The sequence below is a fragment of the Coregonus clupeaformis genome, chromosome 1, assembly GCF_020615455.1.
Source record: "Coregonus clupeaformis isolate EN_2021a chromosome 1, ASM2061545v1, whole genome shotgun sequence".
Lineage (NCBI taxonomy): Eukaryota > Metazoa > Chordata > Actinopteri > Salmoniformes > Salmonidae > Coregonus > Coregonus clupeaformis.
The window spans coordinates 91,754,941-91,777,146 of NC_059192.1; the positions used below are offsets into that span (position 1 = coordinate 91,754,941).

Consider the following 22,206-nt stretch of genomic DNA (forward strand, 5'->3'; position numbering starts at 1 on the left):
CTAAGTAGAGCTAAATGAAACAGACTTCTTAAGGTGAGTCATGCTGGACAAAATGAAAAGGCTCTCTTTTAACAGCAAAGACAAGCTTCCTCCATCTCTCTCAAGTTCAGGATGGGGGGAGCATGAAATGGTTTTTAATCATATTCAGCTGGATCAAAGACAACCTTCATTATAACACACAGCTTTTAGCCTTGAAGTATGCCTTTCAAAATGAAGTACTACTGCCCCTCTGACTACCTAGAGACAGAAGGGATTTGATTCCCATGGTGGTCTGTCTCTGTGTATAAGAGGAGAGGTGGATTTCCTGATTGTATTTATCCCAAATACCCCCAACCCCCACCACACAGGATAATCAGATGCTTGGTCTATTTGATTTTTCCGCGTTGGTAAAAAGCAAAAAAGGGGAGGGGGGAAATGTTTTCGTTTGGCCTTTCCCATTTTCGGAGCCTCACTATCCTCCAGCCAGTGCTTGCTATTCACAGGATGAAAAAAAATGCATTACTGCAGACCAGATGGGAACATTCCACATGACCAAACCAATCAATCACCTTGGTGGGACGCAGGTGCGACACAGCCGTGCTGCAACACACCATTTCACAGTCTATCGGGCACAAACACATGGCCACCAATCAATGGCACCCCGAGGACCCACAAGAAGGGGGGCGCCTCCCCAGCCCTACTGGTTCATGGCTGATGACTTCATAATCACGCATCCATTCTCTCAGCGGAGGAGGGCTGTGAGCTATCTAACAACCTCTCCCACCACGTGGTGCACACTGACGCTGGCTGCCTGTGATGGAGGCCACCATGGTAGGGTCACTAACACACACATGTAGTCACACCCCTATCAGACATGCACATGTGGGACGGCCATGTTAGGACAGCAAGAGCATCGAGTGAAAAACAAGAATACATTTAACAAGACATGGAAAAGGAGGGGGGGGAGAGAATTCTTGCATGTCCCTGGATGGATATTAGAGTACAGTCAGTGTGCCACATCAAAGTGTATGTGTGGACGACTGGTATTAGATGCCAGGCAACTGTTAAACAATGAGACATCAGAGGACAGAGATGAAGGACCAGGAAGGATAACACAGGTCAGGAAGTTTTATCCGCCTCTTAGTCACGAAGCACTTTGGGCATATTCCCTTTCACAGAAATCCCAGAGAGACCCAAATGTCCACAGTCCAACAGAACAACCCAAACACTAAACAGCTATATAGAGAGTGTGGCCAAATAGCGGCCAATGGGACCAGTCCTTTGATAATCGTTTCGGAGCTGTGTGTATGTATATATGTGTATGTGTATTTATTTATTTGTGTGTGTGTGTGTGTTTTGTGTGTGTGTGTGCGCGTGTGTGTGTGTATGTGTGTGTGTGTGTGTGTGTGTGTGTAAAGTGCATGGTGAGCGTTTAAGAGGTCTCAGTTAAATTCTCTGAGTTGACTAAGCATTTAATACCCCACCTCCATCTCCCTGGCAGCAGCGGGGGGGGGGCTCCAACAGGGGCTGAGAGAGGTGGATAGCAGGAGAGGGGGAGGAGGGGGATAGAAGGAGAGGGAGAGGACGGGAGGCTGTGCTTAGGCAGGAGAAGAAGGGGATATTCTGACAGAGATTCAGCCAGCTCTCTGTGAGGGCTTTAATTGAATCACAGGTCAGGTGTGGCAGAGTTTACGCTATTTCATGCTTTTTAGTGTTTTAGCATGCACTTAGTATTTGCTCCAGTTCCCCTGTTTCTGTGGCTAACTGAAACCTACAGAGAGAACAGATAGATGCAAGGTTAGAGCTCATGTAGGAGGAGGATCATTTGTATAGAAGACAACCTTTCATATTCAGTTAATGAAACATAACAAAGGTGAGTACACAATGACAAAGAGAATGGAACCAGATCTGTTCCCAGGTAAATATAAATGTTCCAGCTGAAACACAGGATTAATATCTCATTAAGCCACAGCGCCCTAGGCTAGGACGGGGAGCAATGAATAAAATAATATGTATGTGTAATGAAAGATTTAATATGGATGAACAGGGAAAAAGTGGGGGGGGGATTGGTGTGTGCGTGTGCGTGCTCAGTGGAGATGTGTGTGTGTGCATGCTGTTTGACAAACCCTGCAGGTTGGATTATATTACACAGGCAGGGTAATGGCGCTGTGGATTCCCTATGTATCCTGGGAGGAGAGGGGATTGCGCTACGCTGCTCCTGGGACGAGCACGTCTGAAAACTAACATGATTACATTGATTAATTTGCTACATTCATGTCTCTCCATGAATTGGATCCATGGGGGAATGGGGGTGGATATTTTTAGGGGAGGCTGTGGTGGGCGCTGCGTTTGCCACCTGAGGTCCCTGAGCCAGGTGTGTGTGTGTGTATGTGTGGAGTGTGTGGTATGTGTGTAGAGAAGTGCACCTGCATGGCTCTGTAAGAGTACAGGGCACAGACACACAACTGGCCCCAGCACTCTATACATGACTTGTATTTCATAAAGTCCTATGAATGAAATTGGGTTCACTCATCCCAACAAGGCCTTAAACTAAGAGGTTTATGAATGGGTTATGGAGACAAAGTCAGTTATTCCTGCTAGACTCCTTGAAGAAACAACTGTAGTGCAGCCTGTGTGCTCTCAAGGCTACATCTGCAAACTCAGAAGGACAGTGCTAATGACAGTGCCAGCAATACAGTGCCGTGAAAAAGTATTTGCCCCCTTTCTGATTTTCTCTATTTTTGCATATGTTTTATACTGAATGTTATCAGATCTTCAACCAAAACCTAATATTAGATAAAGGGAACCTGAGTTTACAAAAAATATATATATAATTGGGTGTAGCAAAGTTATGCAACACCCAATTCCCCTATGTGAAAAAGTAATTGCCCCCTTACACTCAATAACTGGTTGTGCCACCTTTAGCTGCAATGACTGCAAACAAATGCTTCCTGTAGTTGTTGATCAGTCTCTCACATCGCTGTGGAGGAATATTGCCTCACTCTTGCATGTAGAACTGCTTTAACTCAGCGACATTTGTGGGTTTTCAAGCATGAACTGCTTGTTTCAAGTCCTGCCACAACATCTCAATTGGGATTAGGTCTGGACTTTGACTAGGCCATTCCAAAACTTGAAATGTGTTGCTTTTTAGCCATTTTCATGTAGACTTGATTGTGTGTTTTGGATCATTGTCTTGCTGCGCTTCAGCTTCAGCTCACAGACATATGGCCTGACATTCTCCTGTAGAATTATCTGATGCAGAGCAGAATTCATGGTTCCTTCTATTAAGGCAAGTCGTCCAGGTCCTGAGGCAGCAAAGCATCCCCAAACCATCACTACCACCACCATGCTTGACCGTTGGTATGAGGTTCTTACTGTGGAATGCAGTGTTTGGTTTTCGGCAGGCATAATGGGACCCATGTTTTTATGCTACTGTATCTCATGTAGAAATATCTCATCAAACTTTAAAGGGTCAATCCGGAGTTCAAACAATAAAAAAATGGCCACACCACCACTTGTTTTGGTAAACAGCTGAGGGATGGGGCTTGAGAAATATAACCACTCTCACATTCATAGACAGAGCTATGGATGCAAGGACTGACCATCCATGAGATCAAAATGATAGTTTTAACCATGTTTTAAAGCGATTCAGTTTCTGTTTACATTAACTTTGTTTACAACATTGGAGTAAAATAAGCTTATATTTTGGATATAATGTATGTAGCAACTCTGGATTGGCCCTTTAAGGAGGAACACCTCTGTAAAAAGTTCTCAAGTCTGTTCTCCCTGAATAGCGAAGAGTCATCCCAAGCTGTACCTAAAAAAGCCATTGTTGATGGTTTGTGTAAACCTGCCTAGGCTTGCCCTTTCGCTGAATCAAAGGACATGTGAAACCTCAGACTACCTCAACTCATGCAACACTGAGTCACAGAGAGCTCAGTGCAGTACTTCAGCTTTACGACTCTGGTACTGAACTGGCTAGGCTGGACATGGCATGGCAAGACTCTCCATCAGGGAAGAAGATAGAGCACAATGCCAGAGTGAGCGGACGGACGGACACATTTCACCAGATATATGGAGGTACAGTAGCCAAGAGGTGTGTGTGTGTGTGTGTGTGTGTGTGTGTGTGTCTGTGATGGAGATTCAGTGCAGTAGTGGAGTCAGGAGACTTAAGCTGTTCCACTGGCAGCATTCCTTCCTAATGAATCATTGCCCTTCAACTTTGTGTTTTCATTTAACAATCACTAACAATTTTATTGGCATCAGCTGCCAGCTAGAATAAGGGGAGAGTAAATCTGCAAGAGAGAGAAATGAGAGAGAGAAAGAGGGAGGAAGAAATAGAGAGAGGGTGAGGATATGATGGATAAAGAGGGGCGTGGGGGGGAGAGGGGAGAGAACAAAGGGGGCTAAGGGAGGGAGGGAGGAGGGAAAGGGAAGTGGCCCAGCAAAGAGAGTGTGACATGGACAAAGTACAGCAGAGAGAGAGAGAGAGAGAGAGAGAGAGAGAGAGAGAGAGAGAGAGAGAGAGAGAGAGAGAGAGAGAGAGAGAGAGAGAGGTATGGATGCTTTCAAATAGTGATTGTAGGCAGATTCTTGCTGTCTTCCTTTAGATGTGTGTACAAAGGGTTTGGGCTAAATGTTGGCAGCTCATGATTCAGTCATCAAACCCTAGTAAGACACTGCCTCCACTATTTGAAAATCCTTCCTTGCTGTAGATGTAGTATCTCACATTTGAGTAACGCACCGAGCTACGCTTTTTGATGTGTCATTTAGCATTACAGAGATTTCTATGGTAACAGGCTTGCCTGACTTTAGGTGGGCTTTACAGGAGTGGGTTGGCTTTGTCACCAAGGGAAACAGCAGACACAAGGTAGAGGAGTCGTGGAAAAGACAGAATGTGAATTACTGAACAATCAAACGCCCATATATTTCATGAAACGGGAATAAAAAGAAGAGCTGGTTTTATTGAATGCTTATAATCCACAGTCAAACCAACACCAGAAATATTCCACTATGATGTACAGTATGCTGTGCTGTCAGAATCAGTGGAGGTGAGGTGACTATCCTGTACAATATGACACAGTGTTACATGCAGTGGAAGTGGATGATACCTCCAGATGTTCCTGGACTGATTGGCTGGACCTGTAATTACAGTCATCCTCCCTCCGCTGCTGCAGCTGCCCCTCAGGGACCTGTTACATCACCTCTCCTCTCCCCTGGCCCTCCTTCTTGGACAGGCAGCCCCCTCTGCAGCTGGGCTGGGCAACGCCTCGCAGGCAGCACTGGGGCCAGTGCCTGAGGAGGGCAGGGTAGGGACTGGGAGGGGGTGAGTGGGGCAGGGAGGGGGAGTGGGGGGATGTGGGGGCGCGGGATGGAGGAGAGGGATTTGTGCCCTTTCAGCTCGTCTTCAGCTCTTCACGCTCCACTGAGCACAGTAACAGATAAGCGCACCCTGTAGCTCTGCATAATGACCGGCTACATCCACTAGACTACAGCGCACCACACCTCCTCTCCCCTCGCCTCCACACCCCTCCCTCTCCACCTTCCTTCTTTCTCTTCCTCTGCTGGCCTGACACATAGAATAACACCAAACACATTCAAAGATGCCCAGAAAAACAAGCCACAAAAGAAATGTATTCACCTATTGTTTAGTACCAGTAAACAAATCACAAGTAGCAATACATATGCTTGAAATGGTTGCAGCAATGTGCTCTCACTGTGCTAAGGCCTTGTGCCTTCACGCAAGGGTGGATTCATTACAAACCAGTCTTCTCTCTCCATGTGGTACCAAACCAGTGGAGTGGACAAAGGGAAAATATAATCTATTCCATCTCTAGTTCAGTTGAACTAACAGTGAGTATGGCTACAGGACCAACCACCACATCCACTCACAGTCCTTAATGATCCACTGTGATTCACACCTGTGAGTACAGCTCACCATCTGTGTGCGTGTCTCCACACTCCAAAGGCACACCAGTGCTCCCTCCTCCTCTACCGCGGAGGCTGCAGAAGGTGGGCAAATCTGAGCGTAACCAGGAGAAATAGAGGATGGAGAGACAGAGAGAAGGGAGGGTGCAGGCAGGAGCGAGTGAGTGACAGACGGAGGAGAGGAGAGGGAGCAGCCTTGGCAGCACCTGTGACCCACACTGCAGAAGTACCCGGGTGAACACCTGAGCAGCACCTGGCCGCAATCAAAGCCTGGGTCGGGGGAGGGGCCCTCGCGGGACAGAATGCGAGCACGCCAACACCTGCACCAGTTAAACACGCTGGGGATGCTAGCGCCATGTGGGATTTGGCTCTCCATGATAAGCCTTAAGGAACAATTACAAACAAACAGGAGAAAAAGAGACACTACTGAGGCACAGAGAGAGACTGATTTTTTCGCCGCTGCACAAAAGGCAGAGAGAATACATCTTGGCGCTGCCATGGCCCCTCTTGTGCACAAAACCCTAGGCTACAAAATCCTCTGAACACTTTGCATTGTCACTAAATGACTGCATAATTTAATTTCCTGGAAACCCATTACGTTTCATCAAAAGGAGATGAAAAACAGATGAGAACAATTCTTCCGTGCACAGAGAATTCATTTAGCAGAAAGCCGAGGGAGGAGAGAGGAGGAGAGAGAGGAGGAGAGGAGGAGAGAGAGGAGGACTAACTGCAGAACACACTGCAGGCTGGCAATGAGGATGAAAATCTCAGAAACTAGTGCTGCATGGGCTCCACAATTATTTTCCTGGTGACAGCATGCATTACAGCTTTAATTACCCAGATAAGGCAAGCAGCATACATACAAACTATTCTTGGACACTATTCAATTTGAACTGTGTGATATGAATCTGTTCCAAGGATACTGAGCAATGCTGCTTTAAAAAAAGGTGTACTTTCATCCACATTGAAATTGACTCTGTATTTTCTACTTATCTATTTTTTACTTAACATTTTTTTTTCTTAAAACTGCATTGTTGGTTAAGGGCTTGTAAGTAAGTATTTCACTGTAAGGTCTACACGTGATGTATTCGGCGTATGTGGCAAATCAAATTTGTTTTGATTTGATTTGATTTGTTGTATGAAAAGCATTGATGCACTTGGATACATGGTCACAGTGGTCTTGGATACACAAACAGGGGTTGGCTGGCCTTCAAGGACAGGTTGTGATTCAAACTCTGTCTTCACTGCTCCCCTCTCGTCCATCTATCAACAGCGAAAGCATTTCAGGCTGTGGACTTTTCCTGAGCCTATACACAGACCTTAAGACTGATCCAAGCCCTAGCTGCTTTTTATTTTGTGGACATACTGTAGCTATGGAGAAGGCCTCACATTTTCCATAAAGGAGACTGTGGAACCTAGTCTCCACATATTCAGGCCTGAAAACTAAAAAGCACTTTACTCCAGGGAATTATATAAAAAATATCAAAGTGAATCGACTTAGAGACAACGCATTTTCTGCAAAAAAATTGTTTTCATCTGTTACAGATCAATTAGGGTTAGGAGTCCAAGGTATTTGGTGACGGTCACAGTGGTATCAGATGGAAACCCAGTAACCACTGTCTCTAGAGGAACAGGCAGAGAGAGGAGCTGGGCCCGTACCCACAAAGCATCTCAGAGTAGGAATGCTGATCTAGGATCTGTTCTTTTTCATTCTGATCTAAAATGCTAAACTGATCCTAGATCAGCACACCTACTTGGAGACGCTTTGTGGATACGGGCCCTGGGCTCTGGGCTTTGTGGATACGGGCCCTGGGCTCTGGGCTTTGTGGATACGGGCCCTGGGCTCTGGGCTTTGTGGATACGGGCCCTGGGCTCTGGGCTTTGTGGATACGGGCCCTGGGCTCTGGGCTTTGTGGATACGGGCCCTGGGCTCTGGGCTTTGTGGATACGGGCCCTGGGCTCTGGGCTGGTGGAAGCACACACCACAGAGTAGGGCGGAGACTGTCTGGCCCAATCTAGGGGCCTCCAGTCTGTCTCTGGGGGCCACAGCCTCCCCTGCTCCATTAACTGCCATCTAATAGATTTCATCTGCCTGGAGTGGTTAAGCAGGTTAGCAGATTACTCTTCACAGTAATCCCTGGGATGGTGTTCAACAACTGGAAGGCAACACAACACACACCTCTGAGATCATCATTGGTGACTCAGGTGGCTAAATACAGTCCCATGCCACTGCAGACATGATGTAACGTGGAAATACCATAAGCCCACCTACTCAAGTCTAATGACAGAAGGCCTGGATGTGTGTGGTGAGCTAGTTATATTAATCAGATCAGTTTGAATAGTACTACACACACACAGAGCGTATGAGGTGGAGGAACGTGAGGGTGTATCGTAGCAGCTCAGCAGAGTTATTAATACAGACACAGGCGCATGGCTGAAAACACACACACATATACATATGTACTCTACTCACACACACACACACAGTCTTGTAAAGCTAACCTTGTGAGGACACACAATTCAGTCCCATTCAAAATCATTTATTCTCTAACCCCTAACCCTAACCCTAACCCGTACTCTTACCCTTACCCTAACCTTAACCCTAACCTTAACCCAAAAACCTAACCTTAACCCTAACCCTAACCCTAAAATTAACCCTACCTCCTAACCCTAACCCTTAACGTAATTCTAACCCTAACACTAATTCTAACCTTAACCCTAAACCCCCTAGAAATAGCATTTGACCTCGTGGGGACTAACAAAATGTCCCCAGTTGGTCAAATGTTTGTTCGTTTACTATTCTTGTGGGGACCAGAAATAGTTAACAACAAAAACACACACACACACACACACACACACACACACACACACACACAGTAACTCTCATACTCAAACTCTCATTAAATCACTTTCAACACACCGCAAACAATGGTCGCCAAACCTACTTCAACTGTCAAGAGGAAGGTTGCAACAGATTTTTCCTGCAAAAAAAAAGAAAAGTGATCAAAAGACAGCAACGAAGTTTCATGTTTCTGGATGTCCTTGTAGGACATTTCCACTTCTTTCTCTTCTTCTTTGACGCAGAGCCATCAACGTGACTCACGGCATAAATCCTGTCTTGCGAAATGAAGCAGTGACTTCCAAGTGCCATCTGAGAGCCAGGATGAAAGTCAATAGCTCTTCATAGCCTCTATATGTTAATGGTACATATAGGCCTCGTCTATGCCAAACTGAAGAGAAAGACCAAACACTGCCAAAATGATTTTGAATAGAACTCACCCAAGGTGAATGAAGAAGCTCAAAGCCAACAGGCTTGAAAGAAGTGAGAAGAGGACTCATTTAAACTGGCACCTGAAGCAGCGTACAGTAACCCTCAACACCTATCCTCCTCACCTAGGTGGGTGAATAGGCTCTGTGCTTATACTCAACAGAAGAGGCTCAACACAAAGATGGTAATCACACTGCTGCTAGTCTATTTGTATCTTATCATCTGTGCTAATTGTTCAAATTGCTTCAGATTGTTAAACGTTTCCTCTCAATTCTACAGTAAGAGAAGAAACTCAGCAGGTAATAAGATCCTGGTCTGGTACTCATATAGTCATCCCTATGAACCAGCATAGGGCTCTCAGGAAATACAACTCAATGAGTCCTGTCATGCTCTCACTGCAGGAGCAGATACAAGTATAGCTATCGCTCACCATAGCTGAAAAATGAAACAACATTACAGGGCCAGGAGAATTCTCCATGTGCCGATGTTAAATTTAAATATTGAAGATATAGAGCCACTCATATCTACTGAGTGTACAAAACATTAAGAACACCTTCCTATTATTGAGTTGCACCACCTTTTGCCCTCAGAACATCCACAATTCGTCGGGGCATGGTGTCGAAAGCGTTCCACAGGGATGCTGGCCCATGTTGACTACAATGGTTCCCACAGTTGTGTCAAGTTGGCTGGATGTCTTTTGGGTGGTGGACCATTCTTGATACACACAGGAAACTGTTGAGTGTGAAAAATCCAGCAGTGTTGCAGTTCTTGACACAAACCGGTGCGCCTGGCACCTACTACCATACCCCGTTCAAAGGCACTTAAATATTTTGTCTTGCCCATTCGCCATCTGAATGGCACACATACACAATCCATGTCTCAATTGTCTCAAGGCTTAAAAATCCTTCTTTAACCTGTCTCCTCCCCTTCATCTACACTTATTGAAATGGATTTAACAAGTGACATCAATAAGGGAACATAGCATTCACCTGGATTCATCTGGTCAGTCTATGTCATGGAAAGAGCAGATGTTCTTAATGTTTTGTATACACATGCAGAGATGAGGACCACAAGCTGACCCAGAATGCATGGTGACACTACAGGGAAATCTCAGGGCTACAGTGCCATCAGAAAGTATTCATACCCCTTGACTTATTCCACATTTTGTTGTGTTACAGCCTGAATTCAAAAATGTTCTCACCCATCTACACACAATACCCCATAATGACAATGTGAAAACCTGTTTTTTGTACATTTTTGCAAATGTATTGAAAATGAAATAAAACATTTACATAAGTATTCACACCTTTGTAGAAGGACCTTTGGTGGCAATTATAGCTTTGAGTCATATTGGGTATGTCTGTATCAGCTTTGCACATCTGGACTTGGGGATTTTCTCCCATTCTTCCTTGCAGATTTTTCAAGCGCTGTTAAGTTAGATGGGGAGTGGCGGGGAACAGCAATCTTCAAGTCTTTACACAGATTTTCAAGGGGATTCAAGTCTGGGTTTTAGCTGGGCCACTCAAGGACTTTCACATTCTTGTTCTGAAGTTATTCCAGCGTTGCTCTGGCTGTATGCTTGGGGTCATTGTCCTGTTGGAACGTAAAACGTGCGACCAGGCTCTGGAAGTCGATTGACAGACTCTGGGCGAGCAATGGTTCTCGTCAGGGTAGGGATGTCGGCAGGGATGTAGCTCGTTGATGCATCGTTTGCAACGCCGTTGTTCGATTCCACTGGGGCCAGTATAAAAGGTATTCACACTGAAGTCGCTCTGGTAGGCCTGCATACTAAAATGAAATTAAAAAGGTAGGGATGGTGTTAGAGTGTGAGTGGCGCAGCGGTCTAAGGCACTCACACTACAGACCCGGGTTCGATCCCGGGCTGTATCAAAACTGGCCGTGATCGGGAGTCTCATAGGGCGGCGCACAATTGGCCCAGCGTCGTCCAGGTTAGGGGAGGGTTTGGCCGGTGTAGGCCGTCATTGTAAATAAGAATTTGTTCTTAACTGACTTGCCTAGTTAAATAAGGGTTAAAAAAAATAGACGGGTGATGAGCTGTGCGTGGTTTTCTCCAGACATAGCACTTTACATTCAGGCCAAAGAGTAAAATGTTTGTCTCATCAGACCACAGAATCTTTTGCCTTATGATCTCAGAGTTTTTCACATCCCTTTTTGCAAACTCCAGGTGTGCTGTCATTTTTCTCAGGAGTGGCTTCTATCTGGCCACTGTCCCATAAAGCCCAGATTGGTGAAGTGATGTAGAGACTGATGTCCTTCTGGCAGGTTCTCCCATCTCAGCCAAGGAACTCTGTAGTTCTGTCAGAGTGGTCATTGGGTTCTTGGTCATCCCCCCTGACCAAGGTCCTTCTTGCATGGTTGCTCAGTTTGGTCAGACAGCCAGCTCTAGGCGGAGTCTGGGTAGTTCCATATTTGGTCAATTTCCCAATGATGGAGACCACTGTGCTCTTGAAACTTTCAACACTCTAGAAATTGCTTTATACCCTTCCAGATACACTGAGAGTACAAAACCAGGTGAATCCAGGTGAAAGATATGATCCCTTAATGATGTCACTTGTTAAATCCACTTCAATCAGTGTAGATGAAGGGGAGGAGACAGGTTAAAAATTTTTTTTAAGCCTTGAGACAATCTTTGTAAATCATGTCCAAACAATTAAATTACTTTCTGAAGGAACTGTAAATGGAGTGAGAAACCTCAGTAACAAGCCCAGATTTTTCCTCTGATTTAGCTGTATATTAAAGCAGAGAGATTTTCCCATCCCAATTATACAATTGAATCTGCTTAGTTATGAGACTATATTTAATGTGCTAAATATTATATGACCCAAAGCCAAAACAAGTGTGTTTTGCCTTGCAAACTGTTACTGATTGTGTCTTGAATATCAACAAAAGACTAAACCAATTTCTCTTTGTGATCATAATCTGTTTGACCAGTAAATACTACACCCGCTGAAGAGGCAGGATTCCCTATCTGCATGCATATTTCTATTTAATCTAAAGCTGGATTAGTGCTTATTAAATATTGCCTCAAACAACTACTCCCAGTCAGCATTATGCAACACCCTGCACTCCTCCCTCAGAGAAACACTGTCAGGCAGCCAGGACACATCCTCAGCCAGGAGAGAGACAGGGCAAGGAGGGCTGGACATAGGCCATAATCATCTTTTACCTTAGAGCTTCTAGAACACTTGTTCTAGGATTCCTTACATGGAATTTACAGTGAACAGAAGAATAGGGGTGAAAATGGAGCAGAGATACAGGTATTTAATAAATCTAGAACGTCAGTGGGAGTCATAAATATTAAGAATAGTGCATTTGTAACACTGGATGGGATTGAACAAGTCATTCCATTACAAGACTCACTCCATCCTTTCCCACTTTGTTTCCAGCTTACCATTATTTACTGTTTACTGCATTTTGTCAAGGAGCAGCATTTGCATACATACCAACATAGATGGATGGTGGAGGGGGGAGGGGTGGGGGGAGGCGCAGACCGCCTGACCCGCTCTAACTCAGGCACTACGCTAGCCCCAAGAGAGGCTGCTGGTGCCATCACTGGGAGCTCACACGACACCCTACCCTTCTCCTCATCCTAATCCACATTCCTCACCCTCCAACCCTCCAACCCACAGGCTTTACTCATGAGGGACAGATAATAAGGCCATCGCATGAGGCAAGAGGAGGTAATTCTAATCATCATCTATTCATGTGGATTCATATATGATTCCTGAAAGACATTGGGTACTCCTGTTTCCATACATGTAGCTACAGACGAATAGCTTCATTGAGTTTATATTTCCAACACAGTTTACTATTCACTATTCCCAAGCTGTACAAAGACAAAGCCCCAATGAACAAAAGATGACCTATAGAATGAGCCTCCATTATTCAAGTCATGCAGCATATTCTGCTGGTAACTGTCATTAAAATATAATGTCAAATAAACAGTCATTGCCAGCCATCTGTTGGGCCCAAACAACTGTAACAAGTTCATTATCATACACAATAGCTGACCTCAAATAACCCCAAGCTGCTTTCAACATGTCATACCTCTTTGGTTGAATGATGTAGTCAGGTCTGAGCCAACCCTCTCCTCTATTCCATTTAAAACCATGGAATAAAATACAAAGACAAAAATCATGCACACACACACAATACAATCAGGACAATGGCTTGCTGGCTTTTCTTCAACTAAGTACGTCTTAGGAGGTCAGATTTCTTATCTAAACTAAAGCTGATTTAGATGTTGTTCAAAAGCATTGCAAATGAGGTTTCCTGGTCATTGTGAGTCAGGTCTGTCGAAGCCAATGGCTGTATGGGTCTGAACACACACACAAAGCAGTGAGTAAGGAGGGCCATTGTCCCTTTCCACCTGCAGAGCTATCAGTAAAGCAAGGCATCCTTAAATAATATCAACACTCAAATCAGAACAATATCCATTCTTATACAATACCAAATACAATATCAAAAATACAGCTCAGTAAATGTGGCAGTGAGTCAGTGAACCTATGCTTCCAATCCTTCAAAGCATGTTCTCTTCTTTTACATTTCTTGAGTAACCACATACACGGAGGTATGTAAACAAAGTGGCTACATCATCCAAATGTTTTTTTAAGGAAACTGCAGACCAATGAGATTTGGATTAAGATAATCCATTTAGGTGATCATGGCTCGGTTTTAAAACTCCAATGGTGAGATCAAACAAAAATGGGTCACGTAGTACTGTACAACCAGAGGGTTCCCTTGGAAATGCCATGTGTATAATTGTAATGCATAATTGTATAACGTCCATGCATGCGTGTTCCACCTCTTTCATTGGTGAGGAATAACCTTTCAGGCTTGATTTAATAAGGTCGCTCCAAACTAGGTAATTCCATGTAAATCCCAGATATTACTGCTGAAATTAAATTTGATTGAAGACCAGGCTCATCTTCCAATCCCAGCCTCTGATAAGCACAGGCAATTTAGGCCCACAATCAGATTGTCTAATGCCCTGACACGTCATTGTAGCAGATCATTTCCATATTCTGCCACTTATAAGCATAATTACAGCCAGAGCCGGAGAACAGAGAGGAGCCCACCCTCCCAAACGCATCCTGTGATCAATCGCCACGAAGATAACGTTTCGTTTTCAGTCGTCTCCTGCACCAGCACCCATCCGTAAACTAACCACCTTGCATGGCAACCAGTCTCCAGGGCAATCTTACAATGAGCTGGGGATTCCGTTGCCCATAAAACTGTCAAGTGTTAACACATCACAATGATGCCAGGAGAAAGGCCAGTGTAATATATAGCTTTTAATTGTTAGAATCTATCTATCACATCAGGAGGGAATAAATAACCTTTAGAAATTCTAACCCACCATTTAGGTTTGATAAATCTATAATATGGTGTTATGATTTGTTTTAAACCAGTGATCATAATTCTTATCTATTCATACTCAACAGTGATTATATACTGGACCAGCACAGTAAATTCAAGCTCGTAAATCTCCAAAAGCACCCTAATCTGAATGGAGTCAATACTGGCTTCAAAATAAAGGCTTTTATTTGGAAGCGAATTATCATACTGCTGCTGGTAGCAGACAAATGGAGGTGGTGGTGCAAGATCAGAGGAGCACAATCAGGCTACGCATGATTTAACAAACCCAAACGCTAAGTCTGCATAAACCATCACAGATCACCTGCCATTCAAGCATCTATTAGAAATCCTAAATGATATCCCACAATGGTGATGGTGGGCTGTTTTTGTATGAAATGGTCTCTGGCACATCTGCTTGGTTAACCCCCCTTCCTTAGACACCCCCTCCCCTGCTACTGGAAGTTGCCGGTGGCTTTTCTGATAGCTAGAAGACAGTCTTTTGTGATGGAAAACTGTACTGATGGCGTGACTTCCACCCTGGGGGAGGGTCAACTTCTGAAGACGGTCACCACAGGAGGAGGAGAGAGAGGGAGAAAGAGAGGGAGAGAGAGGGTGAAGTAAGGAGAGAGTGAGAGGGAGAGGGAGAGGAAAAACTCTCCTTGGCCTAGCAGGGCTGTGGGGGCTGCCACTTCCAGATGTGTGACATGTCTTGTCCACACAGGGCTAAAGGGATTTTTTAAAATAAAATGGATCTCTGAGACCTGTGGGCATGTGAGGGGCGACGCGTTGAGAAGCACCTACTTACCCATTATGCTGGAGTTCATAAAAGGTGTCGGGGACAATCCTTCATGGGACACTAATCGACTGTCACTCATGTGATCACCATAATGAGGGCTGTCTGCCAAACCCTGGGGGGAGAGATCAGAGTATTAAACACATTATTAGGCTGCTTGGTTAATTGAGTGCTATGACAGTACTCTAATTACTGAGGAAGGAGAGCACAATTGGTCAACTGTCCCCTGAAACTGTAAATGTTTCTCCTTTCCGTCATTAAAAAGGACTTTTTAATCTCTGACTGATTGTAAAAGCAATAAAACAGTGCCCTGATGAGCCTCTCAACGCATATGCCACATGTTTCAGGATTAGGAAATACAAGGTTAATGATGCACATACAATTCTGTGGATCTGAAGAGGCAATGGGCTTTATGAGAGAAGACATGTTGACATGTTAATTGTACACACATTACATGGATCAGAACATGCATGATGCACAAACATGCACATTCACATATGGATGAAAACGATTACGAAAAACCCTTAGTCCAAATGGATACATAACAGCATCAGTCACTTGTGTCAGTTCTAAGGTGTAGTTGCAGGGATTCATCTTCCAATGCCCTACAAGAGGCTGCCATGAACCAGTCCAAGAGATCCTAGCAAACCTCTCATAAAATGCAATACCCATTTCCAAGATCAGTTTAAAAATGTTTCCCCATAACCCTTCTAGGTGGTGTATTTGTTTAGCCAAAGACAGCAAGTCTCAAAATGTTGCCAAGCAACATTTACACTAAACGCAACAAATGCAGCTTTGTTTTTTTAAAGGATATTTTTTGTCTATGAATGAAAACAAATCTAACTCGCGATAATTAAAAACCTCTATATACTGTGACAATATTGATTTTAATTAAAACATTTAATAACAGGGTATTATAGCCTATGACGGGGAAAACTGCCGCCCTCCATCCTACCAAGGTACCTGCAGCTTAAAAAATTGCTTTTTTCTCCTGCGGCTGAACAGTGCCCTTTCATGACAGTTATCAGCTTCAGGAGCTTAGGTCTAAATATCGGTCACAGTATGGTCTTTGAAAACTCAGGGTCCCCTGCAATAAAATATACTCTGTAGCAGTGCTAATCCAAGGCCCTGTGAAAATCCTCCTGCGCTCCAGTCAAATGCGTCCTCCCAAACTACATTAACTCCCACCGGAGGGACCGAGCAGCACTGGGCGAGAATTTCTATAGAGCTTTTTTCCCCCAACTCGTACCCTCTGCATTCAACATACAGTAAAAAAGTAAATCTTATTATCCATCTTTTTTTGTGAGCAGACGGTGATGGAGTAATTTCAAAGGCAGTGGAGTGTTGTGCTGTGTCGAGGGAATCCACAGAGATTCCCCATTGTGTTTCTGCCAGGCCGCGCTCCCCGTTAATCACGCCATGAACGGACCCACTAATAACACCACCCCTGTGAGAGGCTCCGAACACAAACACACACACACACACACACACACACACACACACACACACACACACACACACACAGTCAGGCAACAACAACCCATACAAACCTCTCCTGCACTACAAATCAAATCCCCCAGGTGTGTTTCAACTGACATTTAACCAAATAAAACAAAGAGTAGTTAGTAATGAATGACTTAATCTGGACATCTCAGACCTCTATTTCCTCCTGCTCTTTTCTTCCCTGGTGGGGACAGCTGCCATAGAGCTGGAAAAGGCCAGCGAGGGGGGGCAGGTAGGGAGGACCAGAGAGAAGAAAGGCAGAGGTGATAATGGTCAGGGTGAGATCACACTACCCAGCTCACCCTGTGTCTTCTCCTCTGGGACCATTGGATCATCAATCACAGAACCCTCATCATTTACAAACACTGCTCTCCTACGTCGGCTCAGACACTAACACATGCTGTCACTGCAACCAAAGGGGCCAGTTACCGCCGGCTACATAACTGTCAAATCACTACTTAAGCATGCAGGCCACAGCTCCTGCCTTGCCCCTATCCCTCGCCACGGCGTTTAAAAGTAATCTACTAGATGGAGTGTGGCATCCCAGGTGAATGTGTGGCTGTGCTATGGCGGCTTGGGGAGGGATGATACGGGCATGATGGACGTGTGCAGGGTGAGTGTCGCGGCGGGGCTGGGGCGTGCGGGCTGCGGGGGCGTCCTGCGGTGGCGGTGGGCACAGCCATGATACGTTGGCTGGCTGGAAGCCAAGGTCAGCACGGAGGGCTGGAGTCTGTTCCCAGTCCACTAATCATACACTGCTAGCTCGAAGAGCCCAAGCAGGACCCGCTCAGACAGACACACTACACTGAACTCTTTGAATAACAGAAACACGCTTTTCCGAAAAGCGTTTCTTCTGGGAAACCTTACTTAGTATGAGTTGCTGAACACAATTTATGAAACAGTACAATGAGAATTATGGAAATATGATTTTTGAGACAAAAGCTGAACTGTAGATAAGTGCTTGTCTATTGTTTAATGGATTTAAAGGGCTCTGTTCATAGACTCCTCCCTGTCTTCCGGCTGGGCCTCAGCTCCATGCTAGAAACACACTGCTTGACCTAATACTCCCTTTATTTCCAAATCAAATCTCAGATGATTTGGATTTGGAAATCTCAGATTAGGGAATAAGCACCATTGTGCTATAAATACCACTGGATAACAACCAAGTAGTAGTCAATACCTAGAGTACATATCTGTACCTGTGTGCTGCTGCAGGCTATTTATCTGTACACTCAGCACATTGCTAGTGAACATTGTAACTGCATTTTAGGTACACTGCTTCAACGTGACTATGGTGCATGAGTGTGGGGCAGCAGAGACACAAAGACATAGCACACCGTGGTTAGTATCGACAGACAGTGTGATGAATGGACTGACGTAGCGGTGCAGGCAGAGATCAAATGTGCCTGGGGATTAAAGAGATTGGCTCCATTCTCTGTGGTCAAAGTCATCCGGATGAACCTTTGACAGGCTGGACACCAGGCAGTGTATAGTAGGTATGTTGCCTTTCACCATCAATTTGGTGTCCATACTCACTCTCAATTATGTCTACAAAATATCCCAAATAGCATGCGCTGCCAATAACAAAATTAATGGTTTGGTATAAGGTGTAAGTTAATAGGACCCCCTAAGAAATACGATCCCTATTATCAGAGTGGATATTTCCGAGCAAGTATCTTCTCTGGCCTACATGAGTAATCAGGTTGATAAAACACCTGTGAAACCTGGACAAACAACCCCATCTCTCTGGCTCTCTGGTATGTGTTTGTGCATCCGCGCGTATCTGTGTGCATGTATGTGTGAATGTATGTGGAAGTGTGTGTGTGTGTGCATGTGTGGGTTTTTGCATGTTTGTGTGCATATATGCAGTATGGAGGCACAAACAGCTGTCTGCTTACTGATGCCCGTCCCTTGCAATGTCAGAAACGCTGATTTATATGCCTAAAGCAAAGATATCTCAAGCGTCTCCATCTTATAATTCAAATCAGGCAGCCGATGGAACCATAGCCTGTAGAGGTTCATTCGGGAAGGGCATTGGAAAATAAACAAGGTAATGCGGGCCGAGCAGATCTGACATTTAACTGATTTCTGATGGAAAGTGACAGGAGATTGACGTTAAATGAAATTCATACAGGGCACCCAGAACCACCATGGTGTAGGAGACAAACAACAAATACAGAGACACAGAGATATATTCACACTTTGAACAGAAATGCTATAAGAACCAGTAGTGGTATGATTTCATGTGATGTATCATTCTATTTTGAATCTCTTTGCATGATGCATGATGAATTCAATGCAACTGATCATGTATCTGAAATACAATTTGAATTACTGCCAAAATATTTCATAATAGTCTGGAAATCCTAATGGAAAGAATGAATTAATCACTCGTTGCTGGTACTGAAATAATTTCTAAGGAATATTCATGACCGAATATAAACATTAGTCACAGTTATAATTTCAATCAACCAAAACGAACAATATTTCCATTGATCTCCACTACTATAAATATAGTTTGCACCTTAAATCCTAATATTGGCACAGATCTACAAACAGTGGTGTAATTTTCCCCTAATTCAGAAATTCCACAATGTAGCCATAATATTCCAAAGCACACAACATTAATCAGCTTCCCCTGACAAATGCTTAATATTTCAGCTTAGCTCAAATAATCCAATGCAAATGACAAAATATTTAAACCCATCACTTAAGAGGATATTGGTGCCATGCAATTAGGACATACTGGAAAAGAAAATGATGCCAATTACAGGTCACACAACATGACTGGTGCTCTCTCCCTCCCTCCCTGCCTCTCCAGTGAGCTGTGAATGCAACACGCTGATGTAATGAGTTTAAATGATGTGTTGTGGTGCAGAAAGGCCAGGCAGAGGGAGAGAGAGGGGTGAGGTGAGGGAGTGCACGGGGAGTGAGTGGGCCGGTGTTCTTACCCTGGAGGACTGATAGGAGGGACTGGATGACTGGCCACCTGGGGCCCAGGAGGACGCTGCCTGGCTTGGCCTCTCATCCATACCTGTCAGAAGAGGAGATGCACAACTCCATCAGCACCGTGTCCTCAGACTCCTCACCAGCACACACACACACATTAACAGACTGTCTCTAATCTCACACTCACACACAAGAACACACACATAGACAATTAACAGTTAGACAGAGCTGGAATTACAGGTTACACATATAAACAAACACAGAAAAAGAGGGAGCATACAGCACAGGAAAGGAACCAGTGTACCCCGAGAGGAACTGAATTAGACATACACACTATTCAAAATGTGATATAACCCTGGTCATAACAAAAGCATTGCACAAAGTTGCATTGCTTTCCAAAAGTGATTTCTTTACAATCTCTCTTGAATCAAAGGCGAAGGCTGCAGTTAATCATACAGGGCAGAGATACAGTGCCTTGAAAAGGTATTCATCCCTTGGCGTTTTTCCTATTTTGTTACATTACAACCTGTAATTTAAATGGATTATTATTTGGATTTCATGTAATGGACATACACAAAATAGTCTAAATTGGTGAAGTGAAATGAAAAAAATAACTTGTTTCAAACAATTCTACAAAATAAATAACGGAAAAGTAGTGCGTGCATATGTATTCACCCCCTTTGCTAAATAAGATCTGGTGCAACCAATTACCTTCAGAAGTCACATAAATAGTAAATAATGTCCACCTGAGTGCAATATAAGTATACACTACCGTTCAAACGTTTGGGGTCACTTAGAAATGTCCCTGTTTTTGAAAGAAAAGCAATTTTTTTGTCCATTAAAATAACATCAAATTGATCAGAAATACAGTGTAGACATTGTTAATGTTGTAAATGGCTATTGTAGCTGGAAACGGCTGATTTTTTATGGAATATCTACATAGACGTACAGAGGCCCATTATCAGCAACCATCAGTCCTGTGTTCCAATGGCACATTATGCTTGCTAATCCAAGTTTATCATTTTAAAAGGCTAATTGATCATTAGAAAACCCTTTTGCAATTATGTTAGCACAGCTGAAAACTGTTGTGCTGATTAAAGAAGCAATAAAACTGGCCTTCTTGAGACTAGTTGAGTATCTGGAGCATCAGCAATTGTGGGTTCGATTACAGGTTCAGAATGGCTAGAAACAAATAACTTTCTTCTGAAACTCGTCAGCCTATTATTGTTCTGAGAAATGTAGGCTATTCCATGCGAGAAATTGCCAAGAAACTGAAGATCTCGTACAACGCTGTGTACTACTCCCTTCACAGAACAGCACAAACTGGCTGAAACTGTTCAGAATTGAAGGAATGATGGATGGCGCTAAATAAAGGGAAATTCTTGAGGGAAACCTGTTTCAGTCTTCCAGAGATTTGAGACTGGGACGGAGGTTCACCTTCCAGCAGGACAATGACCCTTAGCATACTGCTAATGGAACACTCGAGTGGTTTAAGGGGAAACATTTAAATGTCTTGGAATAGTCAAATCCCAGACCTCAATCCAATTGATAATCTGTGGTATGACTTAAAGATTGCTGTACACCAGCGGAACCCATCCAATTTGAAGGAGCTGGAGCAGTTTTGCCTTGAAGAATGGCCAAAGATTCCAGTGGCTAGATGTGCTATGCTTATAGAGACATACCCCAAGAGACTTGCAGCTGTAATTGCTGCAAAAGGTGGCTCTACAAAGTATTGACTTTGGGGGGGTGAATAGTTATGCACACTCAAGTTTTCTGTTTTTTTGTCTTATTTGTTTCACAAGAAAACATATTTTGCATCTTCAAAGTGGTAGGCATGTTGTGTAAATCAAATGATACAAACCCCCCAAAAATCCATTTTAATTCCAGGTTGTAAGGCAACAAAATAGGAAAAATGCCAAAGGGGGTGAATACTCTCGCAAGCCACTGTATTTCACACGTCTAATGTCTCATAGCAACGGCCTCTCAGTTCTCCAGGGGCCTGGTTTAACAAAATACATAACACTGCATCTATAGTCATGTCTGTCCCTGGGCGAGCGAGCACGCTGCCATTCTCTTGGCAGGAGGACAGACGACAGAGCAGAGTAGAAGAAAGTGACTAATCTGTTATACCTCTGCTGCTTTACGAGCGCCAGGCACATTTTCACCGCGTCATTTATTTTGGTTTACATAAATCACGGACATAAAATTGTGCACTCCTTAGCATGTGTGCATGCTCAAAATGTGCTTCAGAGCACTAGAGCTGGATGATTAGGCAGTGATGTATAGCCAAGCCCTATCAAAACAGCTGAGCACTGAAACTTCATGAAACTCTTTTTTTTTTTTACTCCATGTTCCCAAAGACAGCAAAATAAAAATAATAGATAAACAAATAAATCAATAAAGTTGA

General features: G+C 44.0%; 1 protein-coding gene across 5 annotated transcripts in view; it reads right to left on the reverse strand.

The window, feature by feature from the left end:
• The window catches only part of tcf12 (transcription factor 12), a 90,592-nt gene that overhangs the window by 52,380 nt on the left and 16,006 nt on the right, over nucleotides 1-22,206 (reverse strand). For all 5 annotated transcript variants that reach the window (XM_041894119.2, XM_041894157.2, XM_041894165.2 and 2 more), the window contains exons 4-5: nucleotides 19,802-19,884; nucleotides 15,360-15,462 (exon numbers count right to left, since the gene is read on the reverse strand). In XM_041894119.2, coding sequence (XP_041750053.2) covers nucleotides 15,360-15,462; nucleotides 19,802-19,884 — 186 coding nt within the window. The remainder of the gene's footprint in view (nucleotides 1-15,359; nucleotides 15,463-19,801; nucleotides 19,885-22,206) is intronic.